This window comes from Eschrichtius robustus, chromosome 9 (assembly GCF_028021215.1).
Source record: "Eschrichtius robustus isolate mEscRob2 chromosome 9, mEscRob2.pri, whole genome shotgun sequence".
Classification (NCBI taxonomy): Eukaryota; Metazoa; Chordata; class Mammalia; order Artiodactyla; family Eschrichtiidae; genus Eschrichtius; species Eschrichtius robustus.
The window spans coordinates 40784954-40809035 of record NC_090832.1 but is presented as its reverse complement, the minus strand read 5'-3'; the positions used below and the strand labels follow the sequence as shown (position 1 = coordinate 40809035).

The 24082-nt window shown below is 36.1% G+C and overlaps 1 protein-coding gene across 1 annotated transcript in view; it reads right to left on the bottom strand.

The window, feature by feature from the left end:
- TBC1D32 (TBC1 domain family member 32) overlaps positions 1-24082 on the bottom strand; it is a 179237-nt gene that overhangs the window by 121218 nt on the left and 33937 nt on the right. Inside the window, exons 11-16 of the mRNA XM_068551463.1 lie at positions 21750-21809; positions 14276-14366; positions 10957-11097; positions 8368-8460; positions 6398-6540; positions 4671-4798 (exon numbers count right to left, since the gene is read on the bottom strand). Of these exons, the coding sequence (XP_068407564.1) occupies positions 4671-4798; positions 6398-6540; positions 8368-8460; positions 10957-11097; positions 14276-14366; positions 21750-21809 (656 nt within the window). The remainder of the gene's footprint in view (positions 1-4670; positions 4799-6397; positions 6541-8367; positions 8461-10956; positions 11098-14275; positions 14367-21749; positions 21810-24082) is intronic.

The following is a 24082-nucleotide window of genomic DNA, read 5'->3' as shown; positions in this document are numbered from 1 at the left end:
AGGCACAGCCCAAGCCCAGAGGTCTCAGGCATCAAGAACAGCCCAGGGCAGGATGCAGGTGGGGCCGAACACAGGAGTAGTAGTTTAAGGTCTCCCAACCCAGAGCCCCTATTCCCCATCCTGCCAAAAGACTAGAGGTTTATTCTCTAGAGTGGTGAATACCATAGCCATTAACCACATTTAATTTTTTAAATTTAAAAGCAAATAAAAGTTACAACTCAGTTCTGTCACACTAGCCATATATTAAGTGCTCAACAGCCATAAGTGTCTAGTGGTAACCTTACTAGACAGTTCAGATCTAGAACATTCCATCATCACATAAAGCTCTACTGGACGGAGCTGCTCTGGAGAAGGTAAGCCTAAGAGGCTCAGAGCTGGAAGCCAGGCATAGCTGAGGACAGCCATGAGGTGCCCAACTAGACAGGGAGTTCGAGAGGGGCTGAAGTCAGCATTCTGGACCAGAAGGGCCCATCCCCAACTAAACTACAGGATCTGGGAAGCCAGGCATGGAAAACCTGGCCCATTTGACAAGCTTAAAAAATATCAAACCAAGTATTCTTAGAAAGTAAAAGTCACTATCAAAATAAATCCAAGAACATCTTCTGTGTAACAACAAAGATCAAAAAGGCAGGACTATGAGGGAAAAGCTAAGGGACCCAGAGGATCACACCTGGAAATTCAACATCCAATTCACAGGAGCACCAAAAAGAGAAAACAGAAGCAGAGAAAGTGATCAAACTCACAACAGAAGCAAAGTCCCCTGTGCCAAAGAATGCAAGTCCTCTCCCTAAAATTGTCCAGCTAATGCCTGAGAAAAGGAAAAAAGGCCCAGAGTAAGTCATACCATCAAGAAACATCAGGTCCTGGAAAGTTTCAGAGGTAAAAAAGGCTCCTGGGGACTTCCCTGGTGGCGCAGTGGTTAAGAATCCCCCTGCCAATGCAGGGGCCACAGGTTCGAGCCCTGGGCCTGCCAATGCAGGGGACACTAGTTCGAGCCCTGGTCCGGGAAGATCCCACATGCCGCGGAGCAACTAAGCCTGTGTGCCACAACTACTGAGACTGCACTCTAGAGCCCATGAGCCACAACTACTGAAGCCCGTTCGCCTAGAAGCCTGTGCTCCACAACAAGACAAGCTATCGCAATGAGAAGCCCATGCACAGCAACGAAGAGTAGCCCCCGCTCACTGCAACTAGAGAAAGCCCACGCAGCAACAAAGACTCAATGCAGCCAAAAATAAATAAATAAAGTTCACCGCTTTACTCCTTTGTAGTGGATACTACAAAAAAATTAAAAAAAAAAAAAGGCTCCTGAAAAAGAAACTCAGACATGGAACTTGGCAATAGTGGATGCAGGAAGGCAATGTAACAATGTTTCCAGTCTCCCCACCTAGCCAAGTTATCAACCAACTATGAAAATGTATTTATTCTGTTCAAAGGTAGGAGTTCAGAAAGCTTACCTTCTACAAAACTTGTTAGGTACTTGAAGAAAACACCACACAAGGCACAAGCCCACTTTTTATAAGGCACATGTGCGCACACTAAAAGCTAACTAACCCGTAGTGCCTCACATGTAGTAACTGGCTTAAAGTTTTGACAGCCCTGTGAGTCAGGTAGTGCTGATTATCCCTAATTCACAGGTGAGGAATGACTGAGCGGTGGAGCTAGGACGTGAACCCAAGTGGTCTGAACCAGGGCTCATACAACTACCCCTCACTCAGTGCTGCCTCTCAATTTAGTTACTAATGCTCCATCCCTCCTTCCCAAGTTCACTGTCGGGAGAATGTGTGACTTTTGTATAGCAGAAAAAAGAAATTTTTTATTGTGCAAAATAGGTCAAAAATAAAACAATTAAGAAACAAAAAGAAAAAAACTACTTCTCTTATACTAAATCAAAGTTATGGAAATCCAAGCCTCAAAGTCTCCATCTACGGCTTCCCTGGTGGCGCAGTGGTTGAGAATCTGCCTGCCAATGCAGGGGACACGGGTTTGAGCCCTGGTCTGGGAAGATCTCACATGCCGCGGAGCAGCTGGGCCCATGAGCCACAACTACTGAGCCTGCGTGTCTGGAGCCTGTGCTCCGCAACAAGAGAGGCTGCAATAGTGAGAGGCCCGCGCATCGCGATGAAGAGTGGCCCCCACTTGCCACAACTGGAGAAAGCCCTTGCACAGAAACGAAGACCCAACACAGCCAAAAATAAAATAAATTAAAAAAAAAAAAAAAAGTCTCCATCTATATAATGAAGATGACCCCAGAGGCCCCCTCCTTAGCCACTGTGAGGATTAAACGGTGACCCATGAAAAGACCTTGGTCCTGTGTGACTATTATTAGAAAGACAGTATGTTCCTAGATGTAAACAGATTAAAACACACGATGGAAAAAAAAAATAACAGATGGCAGAAAAACTGTGGAACACACAAAAAAAGGGAAGAATAAAGGCAAAACAGAAAACAGTAACAAATACGGTAGATATTAATCCAATCATATCACATCACTCTAAATGACAAGAATCAATTAAAAGAAAGACTGTCAGACTAGATAAAAAAACAAGACTCAGTTACGTGGTATCTATAGAAGCGCATTTTAAATATAATGACAAAGATAGATTAAAAGTAAAGGGATGAAGAAAGACATATGCTGACAATCAAGAGAAAGCTGGAGTAGTTATATTAATTTCAGACTTCACAGCAAGGAAAATTACGCAAAGGGCACATTACATAATAAAGGGGGTCAATTTTCCAAAAAAGACATAACGATCCTTAATGTGTATGCACCCAATAGTGTCAAAATACATGAAGCAGAAACTAACAGAAATGCAAGGAGAAAAAGATGAATTCACTGGTATAGTCTGAAATTTCAACACCCCTCTGTCAGTAATTGACAGATCCAGCAAGAAGCTAGTAAGGACATAGCTGAACTGAACACCACCAACACCAACAGTATGTAACTGGTGTGTATAGAATACTTCAATAGCAGAATATATATTTTTCTCAAGCTCACATAAGACATAACATTCACTAAGAGACCACATTCTTGGTCATAAAACACATTTTAACAAATTAAAAATATAAATCATACAAAATATACTCTCAGACCCATAAATAACTCATAGGTCAAAGAAGTCTCCAGAGATGTTTAAAAATATTTTGAACTAATGAAAATGAAAACACAACTCAATTGTCGGATGCAGCAAAAGCAATGCTTAGAGGGAAATTTATATCATTGAATGCACATATTAGAAAGAAAACCTAAAATTCAATAATCTAAGCTTTCACCATGGAAAATGAAACTAAATCCAAAAGGAAGCAGAAAATAAAAACTAGAACAGAAATCAGTCAAATTAAAAACAGGAAATGAACAGAGGGGGGAAAAGCTAGTCTTTTAAAAAGATCAGTAAAATTGAAAAGCCTCTAGCCAGGTTAGAGGGGAAAAAAAAGTAGAAGCAAATTAACATCAGAATTAAGAGGGGCCGTCTCTACTAATCCCATAGACTTTAAAAGGGTAATAAAGGAATACTGTAAAAAAAAAAAAAAAAAAAAAAAAGTCTATGCACAAGTTTAAAACTTAGATAAGTGGACCAATTCCTTGAAAGACACAACCTGCCAAAACTCTAACAATCTGAACAAACCCATATCTATTAAAGAAATAGAATAAATAATAATCTTCCTAAACAGAAAACACCACACCCAAATAGGTACACTGGTGAATTCTATCAAACATTTAAGAAATTATGCCAAATCTCTTCCAGAAGATAGACTCAGAACACTTCCTAACTTACGAGACCAGCATTTTACAGTAAGGCCAAAGATCACAAAAACTACAGACCAATCTCTCTCACAAACACAGACAAAAATCCTCTACTAACAATAGCAAATCAAATTTAACAATGTATAAAAACAATTATTCTAGGTACGCAAAGCTGGTTCAATATTCAAAAAGTTAATTAATGTAATCTACCACTTCGACAGGATAAAAGAACACTCACTGTGGTGTTATTTATGAAGGCAAAATCCTAAGCACAACTTGATATCCAATAATTGGAGAGAATTTTGAATAAATTATGGTAAAGCACACAAAAAAGTATCATAGAGCTATTAAAAATGTTTCATTCACCTAGGAAGATGCTTTGGTTACACACAAAAAACTGCAGAGTAATGTATACACCATTTTTGAAATGAGAAAGAATTCTATAAATATGAACATATATACTTGATGCATCATTATAGGTGCAGAGAAAGTCTGGAAGCATAACCAAAATGTTACCATTGGCTAAAGCCAGGAGATGGAACTGAGTAGGGGTTAGAGAAGGAAGATGTGGAAGTAGTCAGCATTTCCATTGTGAGGTATAACTTGAAATCAATCATGTGTGGCTTTAGAAGTTGAAAGAGTACAGTCCAAGGAAGCAAAAAAGATCCCATGTAGAGTGAACCCTCCTCCTATTCTTATTTTGAAGTTACAGACATCAAGACCTACTCTGCCTGTATAATCCATAATCCTGGTTACTCCTGCAACTTTCTGATGATCTAATATCTCAGCAGTTGATCAGGAAACCTAACTATATCTAGAATAGTTATCCCGATTTTCATTAATATATGACAAAATTTTTGGAAACTTTAAATCAGTTATGAGAAAATATGCTAAAAAATTCCACAAATTCAAAACAGAAACATACCTTTTTTCTTCAGAAGAGCTCATATTTTCTCCATAAAGTAGTAGAATAAGTCCTTCTTCTACAGAAGCAATTCTTGTCAAAATATCAGCTACATGAATTAAAGCTGTTTCAGAGCAATTTGGAGCAGCCTGTACATTAAAGATATCATATAATTTTCAGACACGCTAACATATCACAGACTAACATTCAAGGGTGGTCGTGTAGTCTAATAAAATTATATTACCACAACAAAAAAGTTGATTGTTTGGCTGTGAAATAATGTCTGAATTAAATGTGTCATTAGATTATATTCTTGTACCAGCACAGTTGATAAGGCAAATGCATACACACTTTTTACCCAAACCAATTACTGATTATTAAGACAGTTGAAAGAATTGCTGCTCTTACAGTTTTATATGTATATAATTCTAGTTGACAAATGCAGTAGCTCTTCTTCTTTGCCCTTTACTTCTCACTCACTGGGTTCCTGTATATCCAATCTAATTTTATTATACATGGTATCTAATATACTACCATCTTTTCTAAGGGATACCATCCCTTCCTACACCTGGTTGTTGGGTCATGAGTTGTAGGTGTGACTAAGAACAGCCAATTCATGGGCTGGCCAATAGCCAATGATGTCACCTAATGAGAAAACATAGGTTGGACCAATCATATTTCCCCACTTTTGAGTCTTAAAAGTACTAAAACTAGCTTTACCAGTATATACTGGTAAAAAAAGATGCCAAAAGAAAACAAAGTTAAAGATAGATGTATGAAGCAAACAATAGCTATGGTCCAAGATTCAGGAGTACATATCTCAGCTCTGGTATATGGTTTATGTTTCACAATTTACTTTATGGCATTCTATAATATTCAGTTGTGTATTATGCTCTATTTGTTTCTTCTCTGCTCATCTTGTTTCCCTGAGGTTGACTAAGGTCAAAATACTTTCATTATATCTACTTACTTTCCTAGAATTCTATACTTTGTACTACATTCACATAAATGCGTAATGTTTTCTAAATGAGCAATAAATAATGAATACTTGAATGGGTGAGCAGCTGCTCAGCCCATTGAGAGGTGGGCAAAGGGAGATGAAACTAATAAAAACACTACAAAACATGGACATGGAAAGGCGAAAACCTGTAGCCTACTGATAAAGCTTTAAGTCATTCCCCAGAAATTTAAGTCATAAAAAGTGGAGAGATATTAGACTGCACTAGTGGTAGTGGTACCAACTCTTCCACCTGTTAAATGTCTGACCTTAAGCAATTTGCTTCTTTCAGCCTCAGCTGTGAAGGTTAAATTATATAATGTAAGGAAATATACTGTACAACCTGTAAAGAGACATATACGTATGTTCAGAACTGGGATAATTATAAGTTTTTCTAAAGTAGTACTTGTTCTTCATGTAAAACAAAGCTGGCTCTTCAGGAAAATATTTCCAAAGGCTATACGGTTGCCATTAAAACAAACAACAAAACATTCACAAGACTTATTAGATTTGCAAAACAAATAGCTTAATATAATAACTTTAGTCCTTACAATCTAAGCCCGACCAAAAAAAATTTAAGATGTTATATGTACTTTTCCCCCCACATTGTCATAACTAAAATCACCTGATTATATAAACTAATATTTAAAATACATTTATAGGGAAAATGGTATAACACTTCAGATTATCAAATTTAGAAGTCCCACTGAATATTCACTAATATCCAGTTAAGAGACTCTTTAATACTAACCTTAGTTCCTTTCATTAGGTTATGAATAGGTTGAAGAAGCGCCTCGATCACAGTGTTGTTATATAAACATTCAATTGCACATTCTTTTTGATCACAGAGTATACAAAGAATTTCAGTTACCATACTTGCAGGAGAGTAATTCTCTGATAAAGAAGAAGTATTTTTTGAAAATTAAAACTTAAGACATTATATCTTTTATTTCTGTTAACTACAGCTGTTCCAAAAAGCTCATCAAGGTTAATTAAAGGATGCCCAAAGGATGATTTATTACCAAATTATGACCTTAAACTTAAGAGAATGTTAGCTTAACTTATCTTCAAGTTAATAAAAGTGAGTAAATGACAATATAAATAAATTTCATTCTTTTTACATGTAGCTGTCCAGTTTTCACAGCACCAGTTATTGAAGAGGCTGTCTTTTCTCCACTGTATGTTCTTGCCTCCTTTGTCATAAATTAGGTGCCCATATGTGTGTGGGTTTATCTCTGGGCATTCTAACCTGTACTATTGATCTATATTTCCATTTTTGTGCCAGCACCATACTGTCTTGATTACTGTAGCTTTGTGGTATAGTTTGAGGTCAGGGAGCCTGATTCCCCCAACTCCATTGTTCTTTCTCAAGATTGCTTTGGCTATTCGGGGTCTTTTGTGTTTCCATATGAATTGTAAGATTTTTTGTTCTAATTCTGTGAAGAATGCCATTGGTAGCTTGATAGGGATTGCAATGAATCTGTAGATTGCTTTGGGTAGTAGAGTCATTTTCACAATATTGATTCTTCCAATCCAAGAACATGGTATATCTCTCCATCTGTTTATGTCATCTTTGATTTCTTTCAGCAGTGTTTAATAGTTTTCTGAGTACAAGTCTTTCGCCTCCTTAGGCAGGTTTCTTCCTAGGTATTTTATTCTTTTTGTTGCAATGGTAAATGGGAGTGTTTCCTTAATTTCTCTTTCTAATTTTTCGTTGGAATGCCAGAGATTTCTGGGCATTAATTTTGTATCCTGCAACCTTACCAAATTCAATGATTTGTTTTAGCAATTTTCTGCTGGCATCTTTAAGATTTTCTATGTATAGTATCACATCATCAGCAAACAGTGAGTTTTACTTCTTCTTTTCCAATTTGTATTCCTTTTCTTTCTTTTTCTTCTCTGACTGCTGTGGCTACGACTTCCAAAACTATGTTGAATAATAGTGGCGAGAGTGGACATCCTTGCCTTGCTCCTGATCTTAGTGGAAATGCTTTCAGTTTTTCACCATTGAGTATGATGCTTGCTGTGGGTTTGTCATATATGGCCTTTATTATGTTGAGGTAGGTTCCCTCTATGCCCATTTTCTGGAGAGTTTTTATCACAGTGGGTGTTGAATTTTTTCAAAAGCTTTTTCTGCATCTATTGAGATGATCATAAGGTTTTTATTCCTTAATTTGTTAATGTGGTGTGTCACACTGATTGATTTACGTATACTGAAGAATCCTTGCATCCCTGGGATAAATCCCACTTGATCATGGTGTATGATCCTTTTAATGTGCTGTTGGATTCTGTTTGCTAGTATTTTGTTCAGGATTTTTGCATCTATGTTCATCAGTGATATTGGTCTTTAATTTTCTTTTTTTGTGATATCTTTTTCTGGTTTTGGTATCAGGGTGATGGTGGCTTCGTAGAATGAATTTGAGAGTGTTTCTCCCTCTGCAGTTTTCTGGAAGAGTTTGAGAAGGATCGGTGTTAACTCTTCTCTAAATGTTTGATAGAATTCTCCTGTGAAGCCAATCTGGGAGGACCAATGTAATTTCTTATGAATAATGCTGCATCTTAATGAAACCTCTTTACTAAACTAGATTCATAATTTCTTATGAATAATGCTGCATCTTAATGAAACCTCTTTACTAAACATCACTCAAAACATCCAGAAAATAGAATATTTTTAGATGGTTTCTATTTCTCTATTTATAATAACAATAGAAGCAGAATTACCTAAATGACCAGGTGATGTCATCTTTGGACAACTTGGTGAGTAATAGATAAGTTGGGTAAACAGAACCAGCAGATCTGCAAGGGATACTGAATCTTCAAAAAGGAAGGAAAAAAAAAAGTTATTTTCTAGCATATGTTTACAACTTAGAAAAATTTAAACTAAGCTTCCATCCTCCTAATCTGAGGTTTCATAGAGACTGTGGTACAATTAGGGAGAAAGGGGCTATAATCCAAGATTATATCTGGAAAAATAAATTAGACATAGTAAGTTAAAAGATAACGAGGGTAAATGATGCAATAGGTGCTATGTGAAGGTGTAGTTTTACCACTTATGCTGAACCAATCATTTAATATAAACCTACCATAGGAAGATCTATGAATCTGATCAGGCCTGTTTGAGTTTATTCAATTAGGAGCAGTAAAATCCAGCTTAGTATGTTGGTCCAGCTAACTTACCTATATAGCACTGTACAATAGAGGTTAGCAAACTTTCTTGACCAGATAGTGAATAGTGTAGGCTGTGTGGCCAAACAGTCTGTCACAAAGATTCAACTCTGCTCTTGATGCACTAAAGTAGCCACAGACAATTTGCAAACGAATGAGTGTGGCTATTTCCAAAAAAATTTATGTATGCTGAAATTTGAGTTTTATATATTATTTCCCATCACACATTAAGTTTTCCCAATAATTTAAGAATATACAAGCTAATCTTAGCTCAAAAGCCATACAGAACAGTGTACCAGATTTGGTCTATGCGCTGTAGTTTACCAACACCTGCTATAGAAGCTTACATAAAAAATTTGTGGTGAAAGCATATGTGAATTAAAAGTGAATGCTGACCTATACTAAATACAGTAGGATAGATCTCTCAAAATTGAGTTTTGAGATGATCTGTGACATCTGATAGGCCAAAATGTTGCTGTCAAAAGTCAATTAAAATGCTAAATAAGTTACATGATAGACATAAATTTAAGTTGAACACCTGAAACATCACAAATATACATTAATCTTTCTATTTCTGTAAAGTTCACAATATCCTATACAACGGCAGCTCTTTTCTTGAAAGTCATTTCTCTGCGTGCCCATTATACCTAGGATTATGTGGCAGTACCACATAAAAGTATATAAAACACTTTTTCTTAAGGAGTTCACAATCAACTTAACCATGGAGAAAAGGCTTAAGTAAAACAACTAGGAAACAGTATAAAATATTCAAAATGAAGATACTTTATAACAGGATTGGGAATCTATAGCCATCATATCCTAATTTTGTAAGGCATGCAAGCTAAGAATGATTTTTCCATTTTTAAAAGGTGTGTAAAGCATGTCAGGGTCCTCAAAACCATTCCCAGATTCACTAGGAAGACTCACAGAATTCAACATACAGTAATAACCCCAGCTATGATTTATTACAACAAAAGGATACAAAGTAAAATCAAAGGGAAAAGACACATAGGCTGAAATCAAGAGCAAACCAGGTACAACTGTCCAAGAGTCCTCTCCCAAGGAATCAAACAGAATACACTTAATTCTTCCAACAACAAGTTGTGACAACACATGTGAAATGCTGTCTACCAAGGAAGCTCATTAGAGAGTCAATGTGCAAAGTTTTTTATTGGAGACTGATCATATATATAAGAACTCTCTGCCCAGTACATACCAGGATTCCAGACACCCAGAAGGAAAGCAGGTTTTCAGCTTAAAACACATTGTTTGTATTAAGAGTAGCTCACTGTGCCTAAAATGTTATTAGTTCTGGCAACAGTGAAAAATCCAAGTTCCTAGATGCCAGCTGAAGTCCAACCTTGCAAGCATCCCTTTCTAAGGATAGTGGTCTCTGGCCTAATGTGTTAACCTTTTTGCACATGCATGCGTGTGCATATATACACACACAAAGAATATGCAACAGAGACAGTATGTGGCCCAAAAAGCTCAAAATATTTACTATCTGGCACTTTACAGGCAAAGTTTGCTGATCTCTACTCTGTACTATATTCCTAGAAGAGACAAAAGTTTTAAGGAAAGTAAGGAAGACAACTAACAGCATGTGAATTCTGAAGGAGAAAACTTTAAAAACGGGACTTAGGGTAACAATAATATAGTAATATATCATATGGTACAAGGCTTTGCAGTTTATAAAATACTATTCCCAAACCTCTTCTCTGTGATCATCTCAAATATTCCCTGAGTCCAGCACTGATATTCCATTTTTACAGATAAAGAAACAAATAGTTCAGTGATTTGCCCAAAGATCTCAGCTAGTTTTTAGGGGAACCAGAACTTAAACAAGGACTTCTAGTTCTGGATCCAGATTTGGATCATCCAGTATATCTAGGATTTTGAAGGGCAGAGAAAAAATAAGGAAAACACTAAAGACAGGGAAAATAAAATTATACATATAGGAAGAAGTACATACTGAAAAACAAAAAAAAAAATAACAACACTTCAAGATATGTCAGCCTGTCAGCAGAACAAAAGGTATGTTGCTCAGTACCCTAGGAGAGACCAAGCCAAATCTCTAAATTTTAAAAACCCATGGCACAAATCTTACCATACCTGAACATATTCATATCTCCTAATTGCACTTACCTTTTCTATTCTTCAGCTTTATAGGAAATAGCTTTCTGCCTTGTGTATAGATCAATAATCTTCCTAAAAGGCACAGTGAGTGAATGAAATAAATATATTGTAATTCTTGTCCTGAGTAGTAGAAAGTTTTCTGCTTATTCCCTTAAAAGAAAAACAATTACATTTGTTTTAATGCCATTATATTTTACAGTACTTATTTCATTCCCCTCTGAATATTAAACAAGGCTGCAGTCTATAATGGAGACAGTTGGTGTAAATTTTTAAAAAAATTCTTTACTGTTTCCCAAGATACTTTAACACACTTAAATCTGAAGAAAAGCATTCATTATAAAATTTATCAAACCTCAGAAAAGTACAACATGCAGTGTTCATTCTAAAACAAACACCATAAGATTGTTAGTTATCTCTCATTATAAACATACTTCAAGTTAAGAAAGGAATATAAAACATTACTTATTGTTTAATTCTACCAATTAAAAGCCAGTACTACAAACGATCATATTTATAACCATGTTTGCAAATGAAATTACAATCTGTAATAAAATACAGACTCCTTCTAATATATATCATTTATTCACTCATTCATCCATATATTCGAGATCTATTGAGTACCTCTTTTATTTAAGAGCCTGAACTATTTGCTGGTGTCAAAAACCAAGAAGCAGCATGAAACTGGGCTTCCAATTCAGAGTATGGCAAACAGCCTGATATGAACAGAGCATGGCGAGGACAAGTAGGAGAAACAAAAGGCTAGAGGGTAGCTGCAGCAGGTCACATAGGACTTAGCTGCAGAAAGAGTATGGGCTTTATTATAGAGGCAACTGGGATGATATTAAAGGGTTTCAAGCAGCAAAGGAATCAAACACGCATGTGGAAAACTGACTCTGATGGCAACATGGAAAGGTGAATGGAACAAGGCCAAGGCTAAAAGTAAGACTCATTAGGAAAATCATGAACAAAAGCCTCCATAAGAAAAAAGAATGGAGAACAGCAGACAGATGTTTAAGGAACTGAAATCAATATGCCTTAGCCAGAATTACATGTAGACCATGAAAAGATAAAAAAAAAAATTCTCAAGTTCCTAACTCAAATATCTGTGTACATAGTAAATTCTTCTTCTATTTAATTCTGAAGAAAAAATGTTTAGAAAGAAAATAGTGATTTCAGCCCTTGATATTTTAATATTGAAGTTCCCATGGATCTTCCACATAGAATACTAAATATAATGAGTACATTGGTCTGGAATTCATGAAAGGAGTATAGACTTAAATATTTCAGAGTCATCACTTATATATATAAATATGTAATATTTGAAATCATGAGAGTGAATGGGCTCCCTCAAGAAAGAACAGGTAGACTAAGCTGAAAAAAAAAATAAAGGGCAAAACTTTTGTGAGTACAGACATATAAAGAAAAGAGCCTTTCAAGTGACTAAGAAAAACTTATTAGATGAGAATGAAGAAATCAAAGAATGGTACTAGGAAGATGAGGGAAAGGGTCAAGAGAGGCAAATGCTATAAAATGAGGGCAAGAAAGAAGAGAAAGTTAATAATAGGAAGATCATTGAACCACTGAAATAAAAGCCTCATTTCCGTGGTTGAGAAGTGAATAGGCAGTAAAGAAATAGGGCCTGGGTGTATATTAAATACTTGGAAGGCCTTTTCTCTTAAGGGAAGCAGAGAGATGTGAGGTACATATGAACTTGCTCAGTTTTTATGAAAGATATGAGTAGGTTTAGAGAATGCAAGGAAAGGTACCAATAGAAGGGGAGACACAACAACAAATGAAGCAATGTCCTGGTTCTTAAAAAACAAACAAACAAAACACCAGATAGAAACAGAATCAAGAACAGTCGAATAGATCAATCTGGAACAGAAGGATTACTCTTCATTGTAGCCTGGAGAAGGGAATACTGATAACGGCATATAAATATGCATCTGTATGTATAGATGCAGGACATTTGGGGATTTCCTATCCAAAATGTTCCAGTTTTCTCAGTAAAGTAGGATGCAAGGTTTCCTCGAGAGAAAAGTGGGCAGGAGCAAGGCAGGGGGTTTGATGGAACTGGTGGAACACTGAAGAAAGAACATCCAAGTTGATTCCAAAGCAACACAAAGAGCCATGGAAGCTAAAGAAATACATCAGCGCACCATCAATTTAACGTTACAATGCTCTCTGTTCAATTTCCTGAGGACCAGAGATGATCTAAAGTTGAGTAACTGCAGGCAGGAGACTCTGAAACAGAAGAAAGCAAGAATTTTGAAAGAAATGTCAAAAGAATGCAGTGAAGCACCCAGAGGTCTTCACTAGATAGGGAAAAAAATCAAAGCCATGAAGGGCTGGGAGAGTGGTAGAGGGAAAAAAGCTAGATATAACATTTTAATACTAGATTAGAAAAATTTATGAATTTACAGATGATAGAATATATGTATCAACTTATATACCTTTTTTGTCTCTCGAAGTTCTGGCTTCTCTATCTCCTCTACTACAAAACACTTATCTGTTGAAACCTGTTAATAATTGGTCTTTCACCATTTTTCTTGAGTTAAGAATTTACTCAGGGATAAAGAAAATTATAAGATATCTTCATATTCTCAAAGAACTTAATATTTGCTTAGAGAAGTGACATAAAATAGAATGATAAAAGACATCAAATTCACATGGCAAGTTGTGTGACGTAAGCAAAAGAGCAAAAAAAATTCACAATAGGCAAAGGAAGCTTCCTGAAAAACAAAGTTTATTCTTTCACAATAAGATTTATATCAGTGTAGGGGATTATGGATAGTGGCAGCTGGAGTAGGAATAACAAAGTATACAGGCACTGGTACGCCTTCTAAGAGAAGATTCACTTTAATCAATAAGTAGATATGAGATTGGATAGATATATTAGGGCCAGATTATGAAATATCTAGGATATTTTAGCTCAGACTGAGGATAAGCAGAGAAGAATCAGAGAGTGGGGTGAAGTGTCCAATAATAAAACAGTATTTTATAAAACAGAAATTTTCCTCCCACTAAAATGCATAAATGACTGATATACTTTCATTCTTTCTTCCTCTAGTGTATTATTGCAGCATAACACACTAGGACATACACCGTGGTATGAACTGAAGAACTGCAGATAGTAAGATTCACTACAATAACTTCAAATGTAGATCTGCTATAAAAAGTCATCATTATGGTATATCTTAAATTTGTGGAAAGTATTTTGTATTAGCAAAAGCAATCTAATTTATCATGATATTAAAAAATAAATTACTAAGCTGTTTTTATTAACAAAATTTACCATTTTTAAAATGTAACAAGATATCATACTTACCACAAGGCTTTGAATGTCCCAAAACCTCATCCGCTTTCATGGTTTTACACAACTCAAAGTACTGAACACACTGCTGAACTGCTGTAGTTATCTAATAAAATAATAGCTTATTAATTCCAGAAGTTTAAGTCCACAAGTCCATGTGTTAAAAGAAGTTAGTCAAGGCTGTAAAATATGCTGGGAAAATATTTAGGGAAAATATTCAGAAAATCTAGAATAGCACCTTTCCAAGCCATTAAAGCTCAGTCTCCCCAGTTACATTTTAACTATGGCATCATTCTGGGAAACACAGAAAATATTTGTAAACCAACAAAAATAACATTGTCACAATGTTGGTGTCAAGGCAAAAATACAACTGTACTTTACGTTTTATAGTGAAAGATGCAAAAATCCTGGCCATGACTTTAAAAATTATCTTGCCAATATCCCCAGTTCCCTTGCCTTTGAGTCTTTTCTTCCTACTTAGCCAGCAAAATGTAAACTGCATCTAGCCTTCATTTCTATCTTAGATACCAGAATTGCTAAAAACTGATAAAAAAAAAAAAATCTCAATCCAAAGAACAGTCATAAAAAATGACCTCCAACTTCTATACCCAGCGATTCTCTGATAGTCTTTATTCTACCTCCTTCTCCCATTCTCCTCAAGCAGAGATTTCCGATCTTCTCCCTTTCTTCTGCACCTACATACTTCCTGTAGATGCCCTCTCATTCTAACTCTCAAATAAAATAGAGGCCACCAGTGAGACAAGGAGTGATAACTGTTAGATCTGGTAATAAGGAGGTTTTTGGTGACTTTGAAAAGATCAGTTTCAGGGGAGTTTGGGGAATAAAACTAACTATAAGGAATAGGAACGGAAAAAGTAAAGGCAGCTAGTATAATTTTCATTTTCAAGAAGGCTGGTTGTGAAAGAAAAAAACGAGTAAAACATAGGGGTGGGATCTTAGAGTCAAGAATGAATTCTTCAGGTTGGAAGGATATGATCATGCTTACGTAAATAGAAAGGAAGTTTGACTATGCAGGAGAGAAAGGATAATTGACAGAAGAGTGTCTAAGAGCAGGAGCAGCTAGGACCTAAGTGGAAGGAAGGGTTAAGCTTTAGATGGGAAAAAGATGGAGGTTGTGTGGAGAGAGGCAAGTTCATAATCATGGAATCAAGGAATTGATAGATTTCCTAGTCTCATTCATTCTTATGGCCTCAGTTTCATGCAAGAGTTAACATGGCAGGATTTCTATCATTAGAAAGGCCTGCTTACAAGATTGGTCCTTAACCAGCATCTGGGAACTTTGGATTTCAGGAGCTTCCCCCCATTCTAAGAACTGTACCTAAACTGTACAAACAATGTGGTTTATGCTGAACGTCTGTTTTCCTTCTGGGAATGTGGAATCCCTGGTATGTAGTAGGCAGAAGGTGCCAACATGATTAACCCCCAATTTAAAAAGAAAATGGGCACTGAGTCTCTAATGAGCTACCCTGGTAAACAACGTTTCACATGAGCAGTCACAATTTGACACTGGAGAAATTAAGTGGAGTCCTGTGTGACTCCACTGGCAAAAAAGACTCTTGGAGGGGCTTCCTGGTGGCGCAGTGGTTGAGAATCTGCCTGCCAATGCAGGGGACACGGGTTCGAGCCCTGGTCTGGGAAGATCCCACATGCCGCGGAGCAACTAGGCCCGTGAGGCACAACTACTGAGCCTGCGCGTCTGGAGCCTGTGCTCCGCGATGAAGACTGGCCCCCGCTCGCCGCAACTAGAGAAAGCCCTCGCACAGAAACGAAGACCCAACACAGCCAAAAATAAATAAATTAATTAATTAATTTTTTTAAAAAAAGTTCTCATCACACAAAAAAATTTGTAACTATGTTTGGTGATAGATGTTAACTAGAATATTGTGGTCATCATTTCGTAATAAAAAAAAAAAAAAAAAAAAAGACTCTTGGAGGCTTATGCTTGGTATCCTCCAGACTTTACCCAATGCGCCTCTTCCCTACACCAGTTTTGCTTTGTATCTTTTTTCTGTAAGAAATCATATCTGGGAGTACAACTATGTGCTGACTCCTATAAGTCCTCCCAGCAAATCATCAAATCTGGGGGTGGGCTTGGGGAACCCCCCTTCCATATCTATGTCTTATCTAAATCAAACTTTAGGATCCAGATCAATAAAATGAAACTGCCCCCCAGAAATCTGGATCTCAAACTCGATATGACCAAATCTACCAAATCTAAAGGTGTAACCTTTCCCAACTTTCCTATTTTCTTCCTACTGTTACTTATCTCAATGAATGATAGACATTCAAATGAGTAAGTCCTCAACCAACCCCCTTTCAAAAAGCCAAGTCCTCTAAAACCTACATTCTAAATATAGTACTCCTGAGTCCACCCATTTATCCCAATACACTGTCATAGCCTTAATTCATGTTTCCATCATCTTTTGCTTGGATTACTGCAAAGCCTATTAGGGGAGAAGTATTGAAGTAAAAACTATCTCCACCTAGCACCTTCAGTCCATTTTCTAAATTTTCCAAAGCCCTAATATGATCATATTACTTCAGTACATGAAAATCTATCAGTGGCTCACTAAACCTCCAGAATAAAGGTCAATCTCCTAAATTTGACAATAAGAACTTTTTAATGACCTAACATTAGTCTTATTCCTCTTATCCTCCAGATGTCCCCCTCCCCAGCCACACACACATGCAGAGAAATACATCTACCTGTGTAAAAGTCTGTCACCAAAAGCCAGTTCAACATGTGACCAGTCAAGTGACCAATTCATTAAAAGCAAGTCCACTAAAAATCTCACCAGTCAATGCACACCAATTGAATTTGAAACACATTCAAAACTGAAATTAACAACAAACTCATTTTTATCTGCAAAAGGGAAAGGGCTGAAGATTCCCCTTAAGTAGCTCTTTTCTATTTTTAATGGAATTATGAGGCCCTATCCTGCCTCATACATGAATGAAACAAACTGAGGTCAACTGGCACAGACCCAATTTAAAGCATCTAAGAACTTTTCAAAAAACATCATCCACTTAATATTAGCTTTCAGGGAACTGATTTTCAGGAAATTTCTCTAATACTAATTCACATTTCTCTTAGCAATCTATGTCTAGCCATATGAAATATGTGCAGTTTCCAAGTGTACTATGTGTTTTCCAATCCCTAAAGCCTTTAAACATGCTATTCCATGGCCCTGAAATATTTTCCCACCACTACCTTAACCACCACCCCTCTTTCCCAGAATAACACCTATTCATTAATAAAAAATTTCCCACTATCCTTGAAAATGAGCAACTGTTCTATAGATAAAAACCAGAACCATATTTCTATATAACCATGGTTAACAGGTATCTAGAACAAGTTTAAAGCCTTGTTAATCATGACATGTCAACAGATCTCAATGAACATACTTTTGTAAGCAAACCAATCAGTTAGCCCCTTTCTTCTAAAAGTCAGCCAACAACAGACGCATTCCAGGAAATCTACAGTTGGCATGAACTCACTCTCACCTCTGAAAGCCCAACCTGAGTTCCAAGTTTTCCCCGAAATTTTATATTAACAATCTGCTTTGCCTAATTAAGTAAGCAATAAACTCAGTTTTATGCATTGTGTCAGATACTGAACAGTGGTCTTAACCCTCAACGATTCTGGAGCTTACATTGAGATTACAACGTGAGGATTCTCATTTGGCATCATTCCATGGGGTCCTCAAAGAAGAGTGTTCACTGGGTCCCCAAGTCCCAAACTTTGATAATCCTTCAGATTTGCCACCACGTGAGTCTGTCTCAACAGTGATCTAAGCTTCAACTTGCTTCACTGAGTTCTCATTGCTAGATTTTATTATACTTGGATTTGTAATGAAATAGGTCTTTGTACAAAGTAGCCTTTTGTTTTGGAGGAGCACCATTTGGTCAATAGTTCTACTATTAACCTGCTTATTCTTCTGTGCTCATTTTGCTTTTGTTGTTATTTGTAGACTCTGAACTCCTGTCTTCTTTTGGTTTAGCTTGCATCTACTGAATATATAAAGGAGTGTTCATAGGAAACAAAAGGAGGCATAGTCCAAAGTCTCTAATCCAGTCAATCCAATCCAATCCAAGCCAGCCCTGAGATGAGTGGCTACCAGCAACAAACTCATGCAAAGGCAACTGGTCAAACTGCCTTGGGACTTCTACAAAAATTTCATGAGGACACTCCCTGACTTGTCAATTCTTGAAAGAGGGGAATCAATGATCATCATGTCACCAATCACACAGCCCCTTTCCTAGCTTCTGCTTAGTCACAACCTGAGACACCATTCATAAGCACACACTTTTGCCCAAAAGTATAGTGATCTGTTTCACGTTTGTCATGAGTTTATTTAAGGTGCAACCTCTTTGACAGAACTACTTCCTAGATGAACTTACTCTTAAGATCCTAGTTCTTACACATAAATTGGTAAATAGCAACAAAAAATGACTTTGAAAAACTGCCATTATGGAGAACTTTTGACGTGACAAATATACTTGAGAGGCTCTAAAGAATTAGAAGACAAAAGAACAGATAGTACTTTGAGTTCTCAGAGAAGCTATCTCCAAGATAATCTTTCTCACTCTTTAGTTTACTTCCACTCAAACCTTCAAAAACCCATTCTTCCTTGCACTCATTTCTACTCACCTTTATCTTCACTACCCACTTAAACCCACTTCTGTTCCTTCTACTCCTTCCCCTTACTTCTTACACGTGCTATCTTTTACTTGAGAAGAGGTAACAATCACAGAAAAAGGTACATCTTAGAAGAGGGACAATCACATGATATAATATCCCCTTTAAATTGCAGGAGCAAAAAGCAGATATACAGTAGGTAAATTTAAATATTAAAGAGTCAAGTTGAGGGTATAAAAAGTGATTATCTTAAACCTTAGGAAAGACAAATTTGCTGTAAAATTCAGGATTTTATTTCAAACTTATTCTCCTGCACTAGGAAATATGTACCAGCCAGCTCACTTAACTGTTAACCCCTAAGACTGGCGAGGCGGGGGGGGAGTATAAAAAACAGTAAGGTAGGGAGAATTTAAATAACCTAACTGTCAATATTTTTTTTAAACGACTTTAAGAGGGCAAGAAAAATAGGAAATGTACTACATAATAAAGCCATTTCAGAAGTCATTCCCTTAAGGGTAAACTGGACAAAAGATTCAAATTGTTAAAAATAAAAGAATAGTTATGCTGATAGCCAAAATGCTTTTCAATTAGTAGATATTGCTTTAAAAAACTGATAGCACATACACAAATTATTTGTTGCCCAATGCTACCTACTGAAAATGTCATATGTGCCACAGACAGAACAAACTGCACAAAAGAGTAGCTGCTAACACATATTACTTTTAAATTTAAATTAATTAAAATTAAAGAATCAATTTAGGGACTTCCCTGGTGGCACAGTCATAAAGAATACGTCTGCCAATGCAGGGGACATGGGTTTGAGCCCTGGCCTGGGAAGATACCACATGCCACGGAGCAACTAAGCCCGTGCGCCACAACTACTGAGCCTGCGCTCTACAGCTCAGGAGCCACAACTACTGAGCCCGCATGTCACAACTACTGAAGCCCGTGCACCTAGAGCCTGTGCTCCACAACAACAGAAGCCACCGCAGTGTGAAGCCCACACACCACAACGAAGAGTAGCCCCCGCTCGCAGCAACTAGAGAAAGCCCGTGCACAGCAATGAAGACCCACCGCAGCCAAAATAAATAAATAAATAAAAGGGATAAAAAAGGAATCAATTTAGTCTCTTAGTTTCCCTAACCACATTAAGTTTTCAGTAGACACATACAGCTAATGGCTACCCCACTGGACAATGCAGATGTTTCACTGTTGTAGAAAATGTAGAAAATCAAATAGCACTGTTGACAAGCTAGAGGAAATGCTTTAGTAGATACTCATGTTAAACAAGCTGCTATGACTGCAGTCCTTTTGTAAGGATCTCTTATAAAACAAAAGACAGATCCATGGAGTGGTCCAAAGTTCCCACTGCAGATATACAAAATTTGATCTTCAATTCTGAAAGGAAAATGGGAACAAACACACGTGGCATCCATTTTCCCCAATGTTTCTTTTCAAAAGTTGGGTTTACTTTTAAAATTATACACACACACACACACACACACACACAAACCATTAAAAAAATCTCTTGATATTTTGGTAAATTTAGGAATGCTTTAAGAGAAAATGAGGTTTAAGAGGAAATCTCATGCTCATGCAAGTTTAATTATGAACATGAAATATTTGAACAAGTTGATAGAACACTGAAGTTGATAATAAAGTAACTATTTGTAGGCTATGAATTGATTATAGTATAATTCACTGTTCAAATAAGGAATGGATTTTAAGAGTTAATCTACAAGAAACATTTGAAATATGTCCACTAGGGCCTATGTCATACCAACAGTTATTTGTATGTCAAACCATAAGAGGAAAAAAATTGTTCTTGGTTTTTTCTCCTTTTTCTATTCTAGCAAGATCACTCTATGCTCATATGGCAGCAACAAATTTCCATTTAAAATGGGAATGAGAGAAATGTGGAAAGACTCAGTTTCTCTAAGGATTTTTAAATACCTATTACCTCTACAAATAAATTCCCATCCTAATATTCAATATGTCCCTCTTCTCCTTTCTGAAGCCTAATTCTCTTAATTCTCAAACACAAAACAATTATTTATTCTCCTTTCTTCAATTTATGTTCTACTGCAGTCTTCCTAAAATTCACAGTTCTAGGAATCTTTCCCTTTACCTCACTTCTCAACTCAAGATTCTACCTAACTACATAGAACGTATTTATTATCTCAAAGTCATATTAGTATAACTTTAATTTCACAATTTTCATGTTTGTCAATTAATTGCTAGACTTGCTGATTTCAGTTCCGTTCAGTGCCCTAACATGTTGTTCTACTAATAGCAGTAAATGCAGAAAATTTCACTAATATATTTTACAGTATTAGTTTATATTTAGTGTAACTTGAATCAATTTTTGCAACTACAAAAGCATTTACCATTCTGAGTTTTATCATGCAACTTTCAGTTAAAAACATGGGTAAATTTTATAGAACGAACTCCCCTACAAACACCTGATCTGAATTAAACTATATGATAATATTGGGTTGGCCAAAAAGTTCATTTGGGTTTTTCCATAATGTTACAGAAAAACCCGAGCGAACTTTATGGCCAACCCAATACTTAATATGGCTTATCCCAAAATAGCTAGTTACCAGCTCAATTTACTATGAAGTTATATATTTCCTGTTATCCTGACTGTATTTTAAGTCTCTACTTTTATTCTTTTATGTTCACAGACTGGTAGTTTAAAAGTCACATAAAAGGGGGACTGCTTCATTATCCGATATTAATTAATCACTCAACTTTGCACATTCAAGTTATTACATCAGATATCTTTTTGTGATATTTCTCAAGATAAGAACAGAAATATAGACTTACCAGAGATTTATATTTCTTTTCAATAAGTTTTAGTACTGCAGTTCTGCTATAATATGCATGCTAAAATTAGGAGGAAAATGGTATTTAATATTCAAGCTATACCATTCAAAATCTATTTTTCCTGCAACATTTCCTTAACATAAATTACACAATAACTTAGTTTAAATTACTGTAATCAGGGTAAAACACGTTTTTCTAAGTACAATGATTATGAGATTATTTTCAGTCATAAGAATGAAAATTATATTAAAAACTGGAGCATTTACTGACAGACCAATAGAAAACAATATATCCCTCCGTTGTGTCCAGTTACCATGCTAAATTACTTTAAAGCCAAAAAAAAACATGTCTGACTACCAGTGTATGACAGAGCCTAAAGGAAAGATTAAGAAGTGAGGGCGAGGGGGGTCAGGGGAGGAATCACAACTCTCACAATGAAGAGGGTACTGTACTGTTTACACACGCAGAAATCTGCCAAGGTTGAAATGCTCTGAAGGGACAGTATCTTAATCATTCTCTGCCAGTCATATTTTAAAAATGATTCGAAGTGCCAAAACAACTCTCTCCTTAGAACATAGATGAGATTAAAATATGCTTTTTATGCATTGTACAAAGGGGAAATTTTACATGAATATTACTTATGTTCGATATCATTAGCCTTCAATGTAGTTTCTTTATTTTACTTTAAAAAATTAAATAATAGTCTGTAAAAACTATCAAAATTCTGGGGAATAGAATTTAATTAAGTGGGGTTTGGGTTAATTGAGGGTTAATCAAAACCCTGTGTGTTTTACCCCTTGTAGCTTAAAATGTTTTAAAAAACCATTAATCTTTTTTCCAGGTTTAGTAAGAAACATGTTGACTTACAATTAAACTATTGATCATGTTCTAAAACGAAAGCCTCATAGTACATCCCTTAGACCGGAGTTGACATACCACAACCCTCAGGCCAAATTCAGCTGCCCCCTGATTTGGTAAACAATGTTTTATTGTAACATAGTCACATCTATTCATTTATATATTACCTATGGATGCTTCTGGGCTACTGAGAACTGAGTAGTTGCAACAGAAACAGGACAGCCCACAAAGCCAGAAATATTTACTGCCTGACCCTTTACATAAAGTTTGACAACTTCTGCCTTAGATGAGTGGAGGAGAATGTGATAAATTTTAATAATACTAGAACACACTTGGGGAGCTGATTTAATAATTTTCCATTGGTTAGTTTTCCTGTAATGTGCATCATTCTCTTAATCAAGTGCTGACAATAAAAATGTTAAGTAAAAAAAAGTTAATTATAAACACTTAGAATATGATTTGTTAAAATTTACCTGTTTAGGTCTTTTTTAAAGCATACAACCACATAAAACAAAATCTTAATAGCTGTTATCCCTGTGTTATAGAATTAGAGAAATTTAATTTTATTTGTGCTTTTACATATTTTGTATATTGTCTACAATAGTGGTGTAATTTGATAATCAAAAAAAAGAAAAAGGTCAAATGTCAGATGTGAGGAACAAAGGGTTCAGGTAAAATTAAGTTGAGCAAGCATTTATGAAACATATACTATATGTAGGCCAGGTAAGTGCTAAGCACCAAACAGAATTATGTTTTGGTTAACTGGGCATTATTATACAGTTTAGATAAAAGGCAAAAAAACAAAAAAAAAAAAAGAAAGAAAGCCATCAGCAAGATAATGTCCAAATCGTGCTAAGCAGTAAATGAACATGTTGCTGCTTTGCATGGTTTGCATGGCAAGTCATGGTCCCATTCCCATCCTTCCCCACTGCAACAAATACAGCTTGAGAGGGACAAAGATGTAAGAACACAAGCCAACACAGCTATGACTACTGCCAGACACAGACCACTCTTATTCAACAGCAGATGAGGGAGGTTAACAGTTTAAGAATCTCTTAATATTAGTTCCAGTTCTAAGATAGTGATCAACTTCACAGGAAGTCACCAGCATTCAGGCATTAAACACATTTTCCAAACTGCAATTTCATTAAGTGGCAAATGAAGAGATGTTTTCAAACATCTAAGCCAGAGAAAAGTGAGCATTGAACCCTTATGTTCTACCACATCTGCTTAAAAATTTCGTAGCTTTTAAACTAAGACATGATTTTGGATAGGTCATCAGTTTAATAGATTCAAATGAATTACCATTAAAATCCTTTTCTGACTCTGTCACCTAATAGGTAAACCATCTTGAGCAAGTTACTTCTCTATCCCTCAGCTGCTGCATCTGTAAAATGGGATAATAATACCACCACTTACGTCATAGATTGTTATAGGAATTAAGTGAGTTAACACGTGTAAAAGTGATTAGAACT